This window comes from Atractosteus spatula, chromosome 7 (genome assembly GCF_055471065.1).
Source record: "Atractosteus spatula isolate fAtrSpa1 chromosome 7, fAtrSpa1.hap1, whole genome shotgun sequence".
Lineage (NCBI taxonomy): Eukaryota > Metazoa > Chordata > Actinopteri > Semionotiformes > Lepisosteidae > Atractosteus > Atractosteus spatula.
The window spans coordinates 24,210,336-24,227,234 of NC_142712.1; the positions used below are offsets into that span (position 1 = coordinate 24,210,336).

Here is a 16,899-nt window from a genome sequence, read left to right on the forward strand (position 1 = left end):
TTTCCTTGTATGTTTTGAAAGTATGCATATGTGCACGCTTAAGCTTTGGTCACAGAGACAGAATAAACGGAGGATGAATTATGTAGTTTAAACAAATTTGGTGTAATTAAAAGAGCAGTATATCAAGTATAATTCACGAATTAGCATGCAAATTTAAAAAAATAAAAATACCGATAGCTGAGTATTGCCTTTCCAGTTTCCAGTTGTATGAAAATCATTCCTTTATACTGTTTTTAAACCAGCTATATTTTTTGAATGTGTCCAGAATCAGTTTAAGGAAAAGCTGTCAACAGGTATGTAAAACAATTTAAAAAATGCCTGTTTCCAAACTTTTAAGGAAATAAAATGTTTTGAAAGTTTTTTTTTTAGAAAGTATGTTTGGAACTAAAACTATTACATCGACACAATCTGTAAAATTATTAAGATATTGAAATTCCTTTGAAAATACCTAATATAAACTGGGGCAGAACAAATCTAATGTGTGTAATATAACAAAACCATGTAATATAAAAAGCATTCAGATATCCAAAATGTAGCTGTACTGTCAATTCAGCTTTGCATTTAGGTAGGAGGAAGACATAACAAACCTAATTCCTGAAATTTGCATTTTTGTTTAAGATTGAGATTGACACTTCAAGATAGCTTGCTATTTATTGGTGCAAAAATCTTCATGGTTCAAGGTAAAAATGAATATTTTCTCAGTCTCTCTGAACATGGAGTTTCCAAACCTTAGAATAATTGGAAACAATCATTTCAATGTACAACTACCCTTTGTTGATTTATAAGGCATCCATAAATTTTTCCTTGTAAATGTAGTGCACATTGGGCTGCCATTACTCTCAGACAACTTCTCCATCTTTAGTAATTTTAAAAGAGACGTTTAATGTTCAGGCATTCAAGTACATTCATGGATCTTCACTGAAGCAGCAGAAAGAGGCTTAAGATGTCTCTGGCTCAAAAAGAGGACATTCGTGGGGATTAGTTTAATGCCACCTAGACACAAGCTGAGGTCTGATCACCCTCAGCTGGGTCACCTGGGGGAGGGTGTATGATATTGAAAGAGCCGATGAACCCAGGAACATCACTGATGATGTGTCTAGGAGCATCAGTAGATGTATTAATTCAGTCACTGAGAAGTTTACAAAAGCAACAAGAAAATGAGGATTAAAACTTTTAATTTTCAGAACCAAATTATACAAACATGAATCACCAGGTATAAATACATCTGGAGTACAGAAATTTACAAAAAACTGAACAACATTACAATAAAAGTAATTAAGAATACACAATCAACCATTAACATTTTTGGTAAAGGTCAGTAGATGAAACAATCCTTATAAAAAATACATTAGGTTTAGGCATCTTTAAAATTAGGATACTGGTGCTAGTTTCTTAAGTAATTATTTTAATCTCAGAGGTTTTAATGAAACATAACCTCTTTCATTTATTATTCCTGTCTCCTATCAGTCTCCTCAAAAAGTCTCAAAAGACACAATTAAGCTTCATGAAACTAGAATGATTGATAATGGCTGGTAAAATACTCAAAGGATGTAATTAAGTCTCCAAATTTTGATATCTGGATAACAGGTAATAGAATTTTTTTAATGTGATCATCCTTGTTGAATTCCAAAATTCTTCTTCACCAACATAGATTAATAACAGAATGCATTATAGACATACAGTACATACAGTCTAGTGATAGAAGGGCCATAGAAACTGGCAGCCTGGCTGAAAATCTGAAGCCTCAAAATAAAATATCTTTAGAAACTGCAGTTCAATTAAAAAAAACATTTGTCTATCATGACTAGCTGTCTTTTAGCTCATGTGCATTGTAGCCACTCTGGAACTCTACAAACAGGAAGAGCAACTGTATCAAAGAAACAAAAAGACACAAATGTATACAGCAGTCACCAGGAAATTGTGCTCAGCAGAATATACTGCAAAGACAAGAGTCCTAAAACTGCACTCAGCATTGAAAGGTTCTAGCAAGTCCCTACACACTTTAACAACATTGGCAACAATTTGAAGAGCAGTCGGTGGTTCAGTATATGTTCTAAGACTTATTATGGGTTAATTAAGCGTCACTGCATCATGCAAGGAGCAGTTGTTTTGCCATGTGTTAACTGAATTGTTGCTTGATTGAAGAACTAAGTTTGGAATTAATTGGCCAGTCACAGGTTATGCAACCTGCTTAGGAGCAGTTTGTGGTACAGGATGCATTATTGTATAATATAGTGTACTAGTACATTGTATAGTGTAATTGGTGTGTATCATACTAGAAAAAAATAACTTTTGGAATTAACTGACCTATAACAGGAGTAGTTTGTTTAAGAGGAAAAAGCAAGCATTACAACTGAAAATACAGAACAGAGAAATGCAATGTTAGTGGTGCTAAGAAAGTCAGAGACAGAACTTGAAGGAGGCCACTAAATGAGAGTTTTGGTTTAGGGATTACTTTTTAAGAGGTCAACAATAAATTACATTTGTTATTTGATTTGAGATTTTTTAGATAACAGGACAGTCATTTAAGGGTAATATTTTTACATGAGTTTTTTTTTCCTTCTGCTCCATATTTTGGAATGTAGAAAGCCAGCAAATTGTTAAAAAAGCACATAGAGTTATTCTATTCAAGATTGGAAAACATCGCCATAACCTAGAACCAGTCCTGGACGCACACCAATGAATCAAATATACAGGGACAGTTTGGAGATACTGATTAACCTGACCAGCATTTCTTTACAAGATGGGAGAAAACTTGAGCAGCTGGTAAAAACCCACATGATCATGCAAACTCAGAACACAGAAAGCACCACAGTTCTGAATCCAAACCAGGACCCAATAAAATTATGAATACAATAATTCAAGTATAAGTTGCATATTTGGTAGAGTTCAGAGTTGGTGTTAAGAAGTAGGAAATCAACCACTATTCAAATGTATATTCAATACTTTTTCATAATTCCATCAAAACCTTTTATGAGTTAGCCATATCAGCATTAATGGGGAAATTAAAGCCAAACCACTGATACATTTTAAAAATTAATCAACATCACTTTTAATAAATGCCTATCCAATTCAGGGTCATGGTGGCCTGAACCTATCCTGGGAACAATCGGATAAAAAACTGGATACACCGTGGACAGGTCTATCACAAAGCACACACATACATCGTGTAGCTTTAAAAACACTTCAGTTCTTGAACAGTAGAATGAGGTTAAGAATTGGCACAAAACCTGTGCTGGGCTCTCCCTCTTTTTATTTTTCAATTATTGTTTATGATTTTAATGACTTGGGCCTATGCAGCACTGAAAACACTGATCGTAAGAGTTTGACAGTGTCAATCCCACCCTTGTCTGCACAGTATAAATGGATAAACAATAAGAGGTGTTTATTGGAAATGACTCACATAAAAGAGATTTGTGAGACCTGTCCTGAGTGCAGAAAATAGTTATGAGCTCAACTGGAATGAAAACCAGGTCATTTTAAAATTATACTGTTATCTTGTTTATACAGATCAAATTAATCTTGCTCTCAAAACAAGAAAGAAATATATTTTCTTAAATTTTAAGAGACCTTAATAATGTTTCAATCAGTAGGATTTCATGATCAGTGATCCATTTTTTAAGTATACTAAGATTTTTTAAAAAAGTACTTCAGTAATACACTGTTTGGAATTGCCAACTTATCCACACAAGGCAACTGCAGGACATCCTTATGCTCTCTGGGATACTGTTTCCATACAGTAGTTTCTCTTGCACAATGACTCCAAATTTTGTTTCTGCTTGTCTACCTCAATTTTAAGACACTGAAAAAGAAGAATGTTGTTTACTGGTTCACTGCAATGGGATTTCATTGTTTTTACGCAGGTGTTGAACATACTGAAAGAGGTCTTATTTATTCAATCACAAAACATGTCAGCATTATTTACAGACAGAATTACATAAGGCAGGGAAAAGGGGCACCTTACTGACTGCTTACTAAGGCTTCAATGGGAGGTAGACAGACAAGAAATAACTTGAAAACAGAGGGTCCTGTGTGTGTGCCATCTGGAAGACAGGCACTTTTCACTGATTTCAGACAGTTACGCTGATGACTTCTTAAACAAATGCCCAACAAGTGCCTGGGCCACCTGACCCATCTGTACCTCTGAGAGTCAGCAAATGGCAGGCAGGGCCTGGAAACAGGTTATCCCGACTAGACTGGTATCATTCATGGGTTCAATAATTCCATTAACGCTTGGCCATGTATTAAAGAATTTACTAGATAATATAATACTGTACTACTCTCTGAAGAAAAAGGCACATGAGGCTTAGTGCATGGCAACCATAAATCCCCCTACATTCAAAACCAAGCTAACCCTAATAACAGCCTGAAAATGAAAGTTAAAGACAACTTCTTGGTAACAATTCAGTCAAGTGTGGAATCAAGGTTTAGTAAGAGCCATTTAGCAGCCTCCAATTAATTCAATCTTCATACAGAATATTTACTCAATATAGCTAATAGAAGACGACCAGATTTTCCATAAAAATACAGGCCATTTTAGAGGATCAATACAAAGAATTGGCAGCAAAAATGTGGCAGGTGCACTAATAAGTTCTGTAAGGCTATGAATTGCCACTCATTCTGAAGGGACCAATGTGGCTAGCACAGTGCTCTTTTTCTAATGACCTTTGTAATGTCCTTGTAGGACACACCTGTGCCAAGACCATCACACAGTTTGGAGTCTTCATACCGCCCAGTGCGCAGGAAGCAGAGAGCAGCAGTCTTGCAGACATCTTTGCAGGGCTCAGACACATGGCCTTTGTGGTTAAAATACCAGAACTTTTGGAAAATACGGTCATCCTGGAGGAACGTTTTAATGAGTCCATCCCAATCAGCAGGGAAAATGGTCTCAAGCTTGTACATATCTCGAGCCCTGTACAGCAAAGTCCAGCTGGGGCCAATGGTATGGTTGTTGGCTTCCGTTAGATTCAGAATGTGGGTCTCATGGTCCAGCACCAAGCGAGAGCTGCCTGAGTAATTACCATCCATGTAGTATACACGATAACCTGTCAAGAACAAACAATTCAAGTGTAAGGCTCTCTACCACAAGCACTTTTCAGGACAATGCAGAAAACACAGGATTCACTGATTTGCTTTGAGTACATACTGTATATATTTGGTTGCCTCTTTCCTACTATTCATGTGATAATATTCCCTCTTTTCTATTTGGTAGAGAAAAAACAATGTTTTCAAGAGAAAAGTCATTTATTAGTTCAGATAAATATACTTAAACTGTCTACTGTTTAGATAAAACCTGATCTGAAAGTCCAGGGATTCTGAAATGTCAGTAAGAAATTGGGAGACACTCACATATAACACATGTAATATTTAAGCACAACAGTTTCCAATTTCAAGCTCAGCTAAAATCCTGGCAAGACTTCAGAAAGTGTAGATAAACACAGTATAGAAAGGACATCACCAAATTCCTATCAACAAATGTTAATTGAGTTGTCCTGCAGCAGGATCAGGATTACCTATGCCAGTTACCTGGATTGAGGTTGACAAAGGTGGTTACACTGGGAGCAATAAAAGCTACACCTAGTGGGCGGGTCAGGGTCTCTTCGTCATAGAACATCTGGAACTCATCCAAGTGTGTGTGTCCGAAAAACTGTCCTGCAATAGTGCTCTCATATCTAGGAACACAAACACAAACTACTGCTTCAGGCCAAACATGGAGACTTTAAGACTATAGAGCCAAGGCTTTTTTTCTGTAATCTTAAAAAGACACATTCAAAGCAAGGGTGAACACTGCAAGATTTTTCCACTAGAGCTGACACCAGATTAAGCAATAGGATATCCAATGCTGTTTATAAGCATTACATAGAACACATAAACCATCCATAGTCAAATGAACACCCAAAAAACAGTTTTTACCCAAAACATGTCCTCCAGTGGTATAAATGACAGTTTTTTTTAATGTTAGATCCTGCATACACTTCACCATATGCTGTGGTATTCATATCTGCACATTTTTGTGCTTGGTATTCTACAGCAAAAAACAGTGGCTATCGAAAGTATTCACCCACCTTGGACTTCTCCACATTTCACTGTGTTAAAATATAGAATAACAATGTATTTATATGGGATTTCTTGCCATTGATCAAGACAAAATGTCCACTAGTGGAAGTGGTTTAAAAAGAAAAAAGTAGCCCAATCAAGTCCCAGACTTCTGTCCAATCATGAATTTGTGGGAGAAGTTGAAAATTGCATTCACCAACAGTTTCCATCTAACCTGAGAGGGTTTGAGCAATTTTGCAAACATGAATGAGCAAAAATTAGTGTCCAAATGTGCAACGGTGATAGAAATTTATTCAAAAAGACTCATGGCTATAATTTCTGCCAAACATGCCTCTACCAAATATCGTTATGGGGGTGAATACTTATGCAATCAGTTATTTTCTGTTTTATATTTGTAATTAATTGTAGAGGATCTGTAGATTTTTTTTTTCACTTTGACATTAGTGTTGTCTGTCAACCAATAGCAAAAAGTCCCAGTTATGATGTTGTATGAAGTGTACAAAAGTCCAAGGAGGGTGAATACATTTGATAACCACTATATCATATTATACCTGCTCACTTGACATAAAAACTAAGGAGCAATCAGTGCCATTTAATAGGATTTTAAGAGATTATGTAATGAAATGCATAAAACAGTATAGCCTATTTCAATCCTTCAAGAGATTTCAAGAGATCTCCTACTGTATTCTAGATATGATATTTTACCACAGCCATCGCTTTTTAATCTTATGGATTTTGTACAATACATACTTATAAAGACACACCTGTTAACAATATGGTAGTAATTCCAGCTCCAGCTCTTTAAACACAAGCCAGGAGGAATATGCCCAATGATGTGTACCTGACAAAAAAAAGGACAGTCATAATTACCTGTAAAGAATACAATTGTGCCACAATTACAGTATCACAATATAAGGTACAAGAATTAAGAGCAGTTTTAGTGGCAATTGAAAAGCCTGTCAGTAAATGTGACTGCAGTAGAGAATGCAGACTGTTATCCCACCCTAACAAGCAACACAGCTGTGATCAGTAGAGTATGAGAATCCAGAGTCCTAATTACATTCAGAATGACAATGATTTGGTTCACTACTCACTCCAGGTTTTACACAACAGTGGTGCACTCTCCAACAGTCTTGCTTCCTATAATACAGGACACAGGGAAAAGCAGGACTTCACTGTGCCATCTTGACACTGAGTCAGGAGGCTAAGCACAGACTGAGGGGCCCTATGAGGCCCTATTATTCCTTCATTATTTATCAATGATAAACAATTTGATTAGGAGAGAATTAAGAAGTCCTCTGTGTGGTGTAGAATTTATTGTTACAGCTTTGGGTGACCGAGAAGTGCCTCTTAGATTTTAGATAAAGTTTGTGAAACTGGGAAGAGTAAACAATTCTAACTTCAAAGCAGAGAGGATATTTGCTGAGGTCTGGGGGGTCCCTTGACTAGAAACAATAGTAAAGTTTATCTTAGTATGCTGAGGCAAGTTGTGGATGAATAATTGCAAAGGAGCAAGGCAGAAAGACACAGTATAAGTTCACCTTACGAGCACAGGAAAGGAGAGAAAAAGAGGGGAGGAAGAAGGAAGAAACAAGGAGAGCAGGGAGAAGAGAGAGAGGTGAGGCCAGAGGAGGTGGAACTTGGGACTTGATGCTTGCACCAGTCGAGAGCCGCTACTTCTTGATCATCCAAATCAAATCTGACTGGAGTGAAGTATTCAAACCTCATTGGAGAGTGTGATTTTCTGTGTTTTTTGGGAACTTGGGTTTCCTGGGTAAAAGATACCTCAGTTAGAAATGTATTTTCTGATTAGGGTGCATTTTATGGGTAGGGATATGGGTACATTAAGAGTTTAATGCTTAGTAGCAGTCTAAGTTTTTCTGGGTGACCAGAGTTTTAGGCTTCTGAAAACCCTGTAAATACTGTTATATAATGTAACTTTGCATTTTGTGTCTTGTGTAATTTGCCTTGATTATTACTCCTCTCAAGCTGTGCCAGAGAATATCTAACCAAGCTAAATAACAGAAAAAAGAAACAGACCATGACGAACTACAGGCTCAGTGACCACAGCCTGGCCTTAGAAACTGGGCGACATAGGCAGACTTGGCTGCCCAGAGAGGACAGGCTGCGCTCCCACTGCCAGCGGAGAGAAACAGAGACAGAGGTGCACTTCTTACTGCACTGCGACAAATATTCTGGGAAACATTCTTCCCCAAATTTACACAGCCAATCCCAGAATTCCCACACCTGCCAGAATCAGAACAGGTCCCAATCCTACTGGTAAGAGGGAGGAGTGAACTCAGTTGAACTGGCAGCCCAGTATGTGTTCTCCTGTCACAGCCTGAGAAACGGTGAGTCTGTCTCCCAATAATGCTCCATCTGTCTATATGTAAATATTTATGTATTTTTATTGTAAATGTCTGTAGATTTTTTTGTTTTGTTTAATGTTAATTGTATTTGTTTTGCTTTGGCAACACTGATTGTACTCATCAGTCATGCCAATAAAGCACCTTGAATTGAATTGAAAAAAATTGAATAAAAAATTCACGTGCCTCTTGTTATACCAGCCATTCGGGTATACAGTTATAAATCACATACAAGTTGGGGGCTATGAATAATTATTTCACTTATTTACTAAACTTACTCTGTCAATTCCTGATTTTCACCAGTTTCGTAACCCCCCATTTGTAACAGTATTTATTTCTGGACACCACAATTGCTTATTTGAATGTTTATATTTCACTCAACTTTCATTTTTTCTAGCACAAATAGCAATATATAATTTCTAAATTGGATCCTACAAAGGAAAAAACAGCCCATATTGATGTTTATTTTATTGCTTAGCTGAAGCTAAGCAGGTGTGAGCCTGGTCAGTACCTGGATGGGAGACCTCCTGGGAAAAACTAAGGTTGCTGCTGGAAGAGGTGTTAGTGGGGCCAGCAGGGGGCGCTCACCCTGTGGTCTGTGTGGGTCCTAATGCCCCAGTATAGTGACGGGGACACTATACTGTAAGCAGGCGCCATCCTTCGGATGAGACGTAAACCGAGGTCCTGACTCTCTGTGGTCATTAAAAATCCCAGGGCGTTTCTCGAAAAGAGTAGGGGTGTTACCCCAGCGTCCTGGCCAAATTTCCCATTGGCCCTTACCAATCATGGCCTCCTAATAATCCCCATCTATGAATTAGCTTCATTACTCTGCTCTCCTCCCCACTAATAGCTGATGTGTGGTGAGTGTTCTGGCGCACTATGGCTGCCGTCGCATCATCCAGGTGAATGCTGCACATTGGTGGTGGTGAAGGGGACTTCCCATTACCTGTAAAGCGCTATATAAGTGCAAGCAATTATTATTATTATTATTATTGTAAAAGTGGAAGATAACTAATTATAATGAATGCATTCTAAGCAGGATCCCAGGGCAGGCCTTTAAAGATAAGCAACCTAAGCTTCCTGCCTTCAGAAAGTTAGAATTCTGCACAGTGAATTTAAAGAATGACATTAAATGTCTTAGCTCTGTGAAGCAGACACTGAAAAGGTCACCTTCTCGCCCTTGTTCTCAGAATCCTGCAGGATGTTGATAAGCCACTGCAGCTGCCCAGCAGGATCAGTGGAGTTGATGATTAGCCAAATGTTCTCCTTAGCACAGAAGTTCATGTTGAGGGACACCAAGCGCAGGCCAGGCTGTATTTCCACAGTGTAAAACCCCCCCAGTCTGCAGAAACAATTTTACAGTTAGGTGTTCATGAATCTTTATAGTTTTATTACAATATAATATGTTAAAACAATGGCAGGGACATACAGTTTAAAAGCATAAGTCTTTATCTCATACTGTAAGTAGTTATTTCTGGCTACTGTAATTTTTCTTCTGATATTGAAGTTCTCAGAGCACTAAGAACAGTGCTGACACACTGTCCATCCATCCCACAAGCACACCAAGAACTGTAGTCTCACCTAAGTGTTTTCAGAGCTGCTGCGGGTAACCAGATGTTCCACTCATCTGCCATCCTGTCGTAGAGCCACGCTGAGGACCGGTTGCCATGGACAAAGGGAGGGGGGAAGAAGTTGACAGGTGTGCTTTCATGGTTGCCCACTGCAGGATAAACGGGCACGCTGCCCAGATACTTGTGGATCAGCTGGCTAATGCTGCTGAGCTCCATGAGCTGCTGGCTGCGCGTTTGGGCCCAGATATTGTGAGCAGGGATGTCTCCAGTCCAGTAAACCCAGTCCCAAGGGCCAGTGGCAGCGAGGTGCTGAAGGAGGTTCTCCACAGTGCGCAGGGGCAGGTCACAATTGCTGTAGGTGCCCCAGAAGCCAGCACCGCTGTGATGCCAATGAGGAACACCAGACTCATTCCGGCAGCACAGAGGCTCCTTGCACTCAGCGGTGGTGCCCTCAGTATAGTCGCGGTCCCAGTGCACATCAGTGAGGAAGAGGACTCTGCTTTGAGCTGAACCTGGTTTAGGAGGAGAGGGAGGCACCACTGGAGGCTTGGGCACAGCTGGCAAGGTGATGTTCCATTCAGCATAGATGTCATAATGCCCGCAGTCCCTGCCCACCACCAGAGCACAAACCTCAGCTGGCTGGAGAAGGGATTCCCGCAGCACGTAGATGACATCTACTTTGAAGAGCTCGGTAATCTGAGTGCACACCCTCTCATCTGCAAGGTGCAGTTCCTTGCACACTCTGGCTGCCAAGGCTGCCACTCTGTCTTCAATCTTCTCACTCTGCACAGAAGGAAAAAAGCTTAACAGGTGACCATGCTTTCCTCTGTGCAAGGGACACCCCCTATTGTCTCTCAATGCTAACCCAGTAGCACAGAAATCTCTTTCTCTCATTTTTCATTCTCATTGTGCTGGTCCTGAAGGGCTTCTGTCCACCTGGCTTTATGAGTAACTTTTAATTCTCAGTTACTGAAGACCTCACAACTAGTCAGGTCACTTGAACAACAGTGTTAGGAACCAGTAAAAATGACCGTAACCAATTATGAGTGAAAGTGCTCTTTCATTCAGATCTGTAGTCTTTTCTTAAAAAACCTTTTGAATTTTATTTTGCTTGAACAGTTAACAGTATGTGAGACCCCTTAAGGTAATAATCACAAATATGATACCACAAAAAAACTTCCACAATGTAAGAAACTACATCCAAAAATAGAAATAATGTTTAAACAGTGGAGAACCATTTCTTATACTACTAAATATTACATCACAACCAGTTCCTGCCAATGCCCATAACTTCTCATTGTGAAAAGGGCAAATGTTTATTACTCAAAACAAGATCATTGCATATACCGGCTACAAGAACATCAGCTAGGACAGATGAGAGGAGGTCATTCAGCCAATAGGGTCCTATTTCTGTACAGTTCTACAGTCAATACTGGTTGCACTGGGAACAATTACCAGTATGACATTTCTTTAAAGCCCCCACTGATTTCACTATTTAGAGTAATTAATCAAATTTAGCCTACAGTGCCTATATAAAGTCTACACCCACCTTAGACATTTTATAGTGTTACAGCATGGAACCACGATGTATTTAACTATGAATTTTTGCCACTCATCAACACAAAGTACTCTATAATGTCAAAGTGAAAAAAAAATCCAGACATTTTACTAAATTAATTAAAAATAAAAAAACTAAAATAATTGAATGCATAAGTATTCAACCCCCCCTCCCAGAGTTAATACTTGATAAGACCACCTTTGGCAGCAATTACAGCTGAGTCTCTTTGGGTAAGTCTCTATCAGATTTGCACATCTTGACACTAGAATTTTTGCTCATTCTTCTTGGCAAAATTGCTCAAGCTCCATCAAGTTGGATGGGGACCATTTGTAAACAGCAATTTTTAAGTCATTCCACAGATGCTCAATTGGATTGAGGTCTGGGCTTTGACTGGGCCACTCCAGGACATTGACCTTTTTGGTTTTAAGCCACTCCAGTATGGCGTTTGCTTTATGTTTTTGGGTCACTGTCCTGTTGGAAGATGTTTTCCTCCAGGATTTTTCTGTAATTAGCTTCATCCATTTTTCCTTCTATCTTTATGTTTTCCAGTCACTGCCGAAGAGAAGCATCCCCAAAGCATAATGCTGCCACAACCGTGCTTCACTTTAGGGATAGTGTTCTCAGTGTGATATGCTGTGTTAGGTTTGCGCCAAACATAAAGTTCAATTTGGTCTCATCAAACCAAATCTTTCTCCAAATTGTTGAGTTTCACATGCCTTTGTCAAACTCAGGTGAGATGTGATATGATTTTTTTTCAACAAAGGCTTTCTTTTCGCCACCCTTCTGTACAAGGCAGATTTATGAAGTGTGCAAGATATTGATGTCTCATGCACAGATTCTTCCATCATGGAGGACTGTAACTTCTTTAGAGTTGCCATAACCTCTTGGTGGTCTCCCTTACTACGGCTCTTCTTGCGTGGACACTCAGTTTTGGAGAACAATCTGTTCTGGGCAGATTCACAGTTGTTGTTATATTATTTCTCACCTTTTTAATGATGGACTTCGCTGTGCTTCGAGGTATATTCAATGCCTTGGAAATATCCTTGCCCTGACTGGTGTTTTTCCAAGAACCTTGTTTTGGATCTGCTTGGAATGTTCCCTGGTCTTCATGGCATAGTGTTTCCTTGGAAATGCACTAAGTGGGGAAGCTCCCAGACACAGGTGTATTTATTCTGAAATCATGTGAAACACCTCAACTGCAAACAGGTGAACTCCAGTCAAGTAATTATGTGACTTGGAGTTGGTTACTTCTCTTTAGGTAATTTAGGTTTGTCAAAGCAAGGGGGTGAATACTTACTGTATGCATTCAATTATTTTCTGTTTTTTATTTTTAATTTAGTTAAATGTCTGGATTTTTTTTTACTTTGACATTATAGAGTACTTTGTGTTGATGAGTGGCAAAACATCTCAGTTAAATACATCATGGTTTCATGCTGTAACATAATAAAATGTGAAAACGTCCAAGGGGGGTGTAGACTTTCTATAGGCACTGTATCTCTCTTTGGAAGATGGGAGTATATAATGCAACACCCAGCAAAAACCTACACAAGGAGTAGGGAACATGCAAACTCCTCACAGTCAGTCTTCATAAGATGGAATCAAAGACTGGACCTGGAGCTAGGACGTAGTAATGCTAATCTTCATGCCACTATGCTTTAGGGTAAGGGCATTTCATTTTAAATCACACACAATGCCACCACCACCTCAGATTGCTCTCATAGAGAGAGCTATGATAATCATTCCTATAACATTATGTTAAGAAATATAGTTTACTCTGTAAAAAAATAAGCTAATTGATAGCACCCTAAATGGACAATTTGATCAGGTTGGATTCATAAAATATTCTGTAAAAATACCAAAAATGTCATCAGTTCTTTTAAAATTTACCTTTAAGAGAGAGATTTCAAGATTTCAATTAAAATTAAAGGAAAACTGAAACTTTCATGAAAACTTAATGACTACCCTCCTTTGTACTATTTTTCTCTTTAGGACATCTTCTATTGGAGTAAGAAGAGTAGTTTCTTCTTGAAGTCTCTCACCATTTCCTCTTCATTAAGACAGTAGTCATAATTTTTTTTCTAATCAGCCTTAAGTCTTTTTGACAAAAAGTGAAAATAACTCCTCAAAGAGTCACTCCAAAATGTCAAAAATATTAGTTTCTTCTTTATTTTCACTTTATGTGGAGTTAGGTTTAGATGGAGTATGGAACAATTAAGAAAAATTAATAAAAATGAAAAGTCCCCACAAATGTAGGAAGACAAATGTGCATGTGAACTGCAGTTTACAGAGTTAATTCATAAGATTAAGTTCTTAATGCTGGCATTTATGAAGGTATCTGCAAAAATGAACAAGAATTAATTCAAGATTTAACAGAGATTTGTGTCAATGTGCTACTCCTGATCTGAAGGCTTCAAAGCCAAAATATTTATTTTTACTTTTCAGCTTGGAACCATCCGTTTCTTCAGAGAACTACAATTCTGGTCCTGGAAAGCCCCAATCCAATTACTTAATTTTATAGGACACCTTGAAAACCAAGGTCCATCAAGTAAATAATTTAATAAAGGAAATTCTGAACCTTGAGTGATGAATGGTCTTCAGAATTTGGCTTCAAACTATCATTTAATCACTCTGCAAAAATCAGCTGTTTAACTGATTATAGATAAACTGTCCAGCATTTTTACAAATGACTTAAAGGCTACCTGTAAAACTAGCTGGTCAAAGGGCAGGGACCAGAGTTGGAGATACCCGGCCTAGTCTACTTGTTCCTTGAACAAGTACAATATGAGAATAGTTAAAATGTTCCTCTAAATTCTCATGTCTCCTTTCAGACATGTATAAACCTACTGTAAGACAAGTAGGTAGCTGCGTCAGCATGCACAGGCTGCAAAGGAACAAGTAAAGGTTTATTCCACGCTGGAAAGAGAAGAAAGGAAACAAAAGCCTTTACATCAATCGGACGGTAAAACTTCTACTTTGGCGTTATTTTCCAAACTACTTTTGAATATTTAATAAATACTGAATGTAATTAGTTCTATGAATTGATAATTTACAGATAGCGACTATTTGTCTTTCGAGACAAGTAATGTTTTGGGCTATATTAGTGCTTATTAGAACTGTAAACCTCCCCTAAGCGCTAATATTTTTCTTTCACTATGATGATACAGATACAAATCTGATACAAAGATGTATACAGATACAAAGATCTTTTCAAGTTAATAATTATGTAGTAGCACGTACGTGTGGTTTTCACGTTTAATGTAAATAAATGGATAGCATTTACCAATAAATTCGTTTACTTATTGAATGTCAGTGATTAGTGAAAGAATCGTAGGTTGTTTGTTGTCAAAACTGACAATGAAGATTACAGTACTTTAAATAAAACGTTCTCTCACCAAAAGAGCAACATCGACTGCGGTGAACACGACTTTACAGAAAGGGCAAGTGAGATTTCTCCAGCCGAACCGAGCCTTCAGTTGAGACAGCGCCTTTCCGGAATTGATGACGTACTCTCCCATAGACACGGGTGAATCGTGCGCCGTACGCAGTGGAGAGGCATCCAGCACTGACACCAACAGCATACAGAACCCCAGCATCGCTGCCTTCATCTCCTTTCTATCCTTATTTTTCTCCCGTTCTGTACAGAGACTGAGCTCAGTTTCCAGTTTCCGTCGAAGACACTACTATGAACCCCAAATTTTTCTCAGCAGCTGCCGTGTTTTAGATTCTACTTTTTAAAATATCCCTTCTATTCCAACAGCGACAACTGCCTCTCGACGTCTTAAACTCAAGTGTTACTTATAAATCAAATCCCCCGGTCACACCATTAGCCCTTCCGACAGCAGCGCTGCGGAGTTTCTGCTTGTTAACGCACATCCGATGGTGTCAAAAAGCAGGACGTGTTTGATGCGACAGCTCTACTCGTATGCACAGACAGATCCCAGTTGAACAAAATGTGCAAATCGTTTAGAAAAAGAATCACAAACTAAAACCGATAAAGCTGCAAATGGAAAAAACCTGTGTCCTAGTTGTGCGAGGTAAGACGTCGGAGTGCTGTCATGTGACAATGATGTCATGTGAGCACGTCCACCTAGATCTTCTAAATAAATTGCATGGATTGGCTGTATTTATGCATACGTCAAGTAAACTGTCCTCTTCCATGTTTTGAGTTCTTTACATTCATAACATTTTATTTAACAGCTTTATTTTATCAGTTGATCTTTTAGCGGCGTAATTTCAAAGAAAAGGGAGGTTTTTGAACTATAAAACGGTTTTGGGCACAGATACCGTTGTAAGGTTCTAACATAATACTAATGTAACCGTACTACAACATAACCAATGTATTACCACTGTAATGTAACTGCACTCACACTATTGCGTTATTTTTGTGATTGTAATGATGACACGGGGGTGCTTGTATGTAACGTCTTGTAAATATAAATGTCTAGTTCCAGAATTTAACATTTTCCAGAATTTACTAGCTCAGGTCCTGACAGGTTCTGGTGCCAGTGGGGACCCATGCCAATGAACACAACCCTGGACCTTGGTGAAAGTAGACCTGTGGGACTTCCTCTTTTAAATAATCAACATCTTAAGGCTGCAGAGAAAGGATAATCTGATCCACCTAAATTTTAAGTGGATCAATTTAATAATTCCCACTAGGTGATAGGCTGTAAAAAATGTAAGTAAACAGAAAATCTTCTGGATTTCAGAGCCTGAGGAATGCAGCCATAGACTCATTAATTTATTAATTGATACTGCATATCACAGGAATGATACTAAGTTACCCAGGCCAAATGGATTCAGCCATCCCAAGCACCTCTGTGAGCTGTGAACATTCAGTAGTTGCTTAGGTCAGTCATGTTGTCTAGAAATTGTAAACGTACCTGTAATGCATGTCTTTGATCATCCCAGACTGCAGTTATGTAGGCTACAGAGGAATGTCCTAAGCTAAGTGATAACTGGTTATCCATTCTAACTGCTACTAACATGACCAGTTTTGTATTTTTTGTGTGTCTGCTTTCCTCTTTTAATCCTCTTTAAATCATGGTCTCCATGCATTTTCAGCACAAACAGTATGTCAGATGAAAATCAAAGATGGAATGACACACTGTTTGCCTAGAAGCGAATCAACTGGGGGTGCTGAACGGGCTGAACCAGTTCTGGAACAGGGGGACAGAGAGGAAGACAGAACAAAGGAGGAAGAGAGAGTGATTGACACAGGAGAGAACTCAGACACACAGGGGACTTGAGCAGAGTGCAGCTGAGGACTGCTCAGGCATTGTCTTCTTCCACCAACTCTGTATAATATTACATTTCAAGTGGGTAGCTGCGTCAGCATGCATAGGCT

The 16,899-nt window shown here is 38.6% G+C and overlaps 1 protein-coding gene across 1 annotated transcript; it reads right to left on the minus strand.

The window, feature by feature from the left end:
• Nucleotides 1-1,159: 1,159 nt before the first annotated feature.
• smpd1 (sphingomyelin phosphodiesterase 1) lies at nt 1,160-15,608 on the minus strand. The gene is made up of 6 exons (XM_088922461.1): nt 14,945-15,608; nt 10,005-10,777; nt 9,594-9,765; nt 6,822-6,898; nt 5,527-5,672; nt 1,160-5,045 (listed from the first exon to the last, which is right to left on the minus strand). Exons 1-6 carry the CDS (start codon nt 15,155-15,157, stop codon nt 4,639-4,641), a joined length of 1,788 nt encoding a protein of 595 aa, XP_088778587.1. The 5' UTR covers nt 15,158-15,608; the 3' UTR covers nt 1,160-4,638.
• Nucleotides 15,609-16,899: the final 1,291 nt, after the last annotated feature.

Bases quoted from the DNA above. Each gene is read 5' to 3' on its own strand.
- smpd1 (XM_088922461.1), bottom strand. From the start codon at position 15,157: ATGAAGGCAGCGATGCTGGGGTTCTGTATGCTGTTGGTGTCAGTGCTG. The intron at 10,778-14,944 runs GTGAGAGAACGT...CCTTCTGTGCAG, and splicing joins CAGTCGATGTTGCTCTTTTG to AGTGAGAAGATTGAAGACAG. The intron at 9,766-10,004 runs GTGAGACTACAG...TTGTTTCTGCAG, and splicing joins GCAGCTCTGAAAACACTTAG to ACTGGGGGGGTTTTACACTG.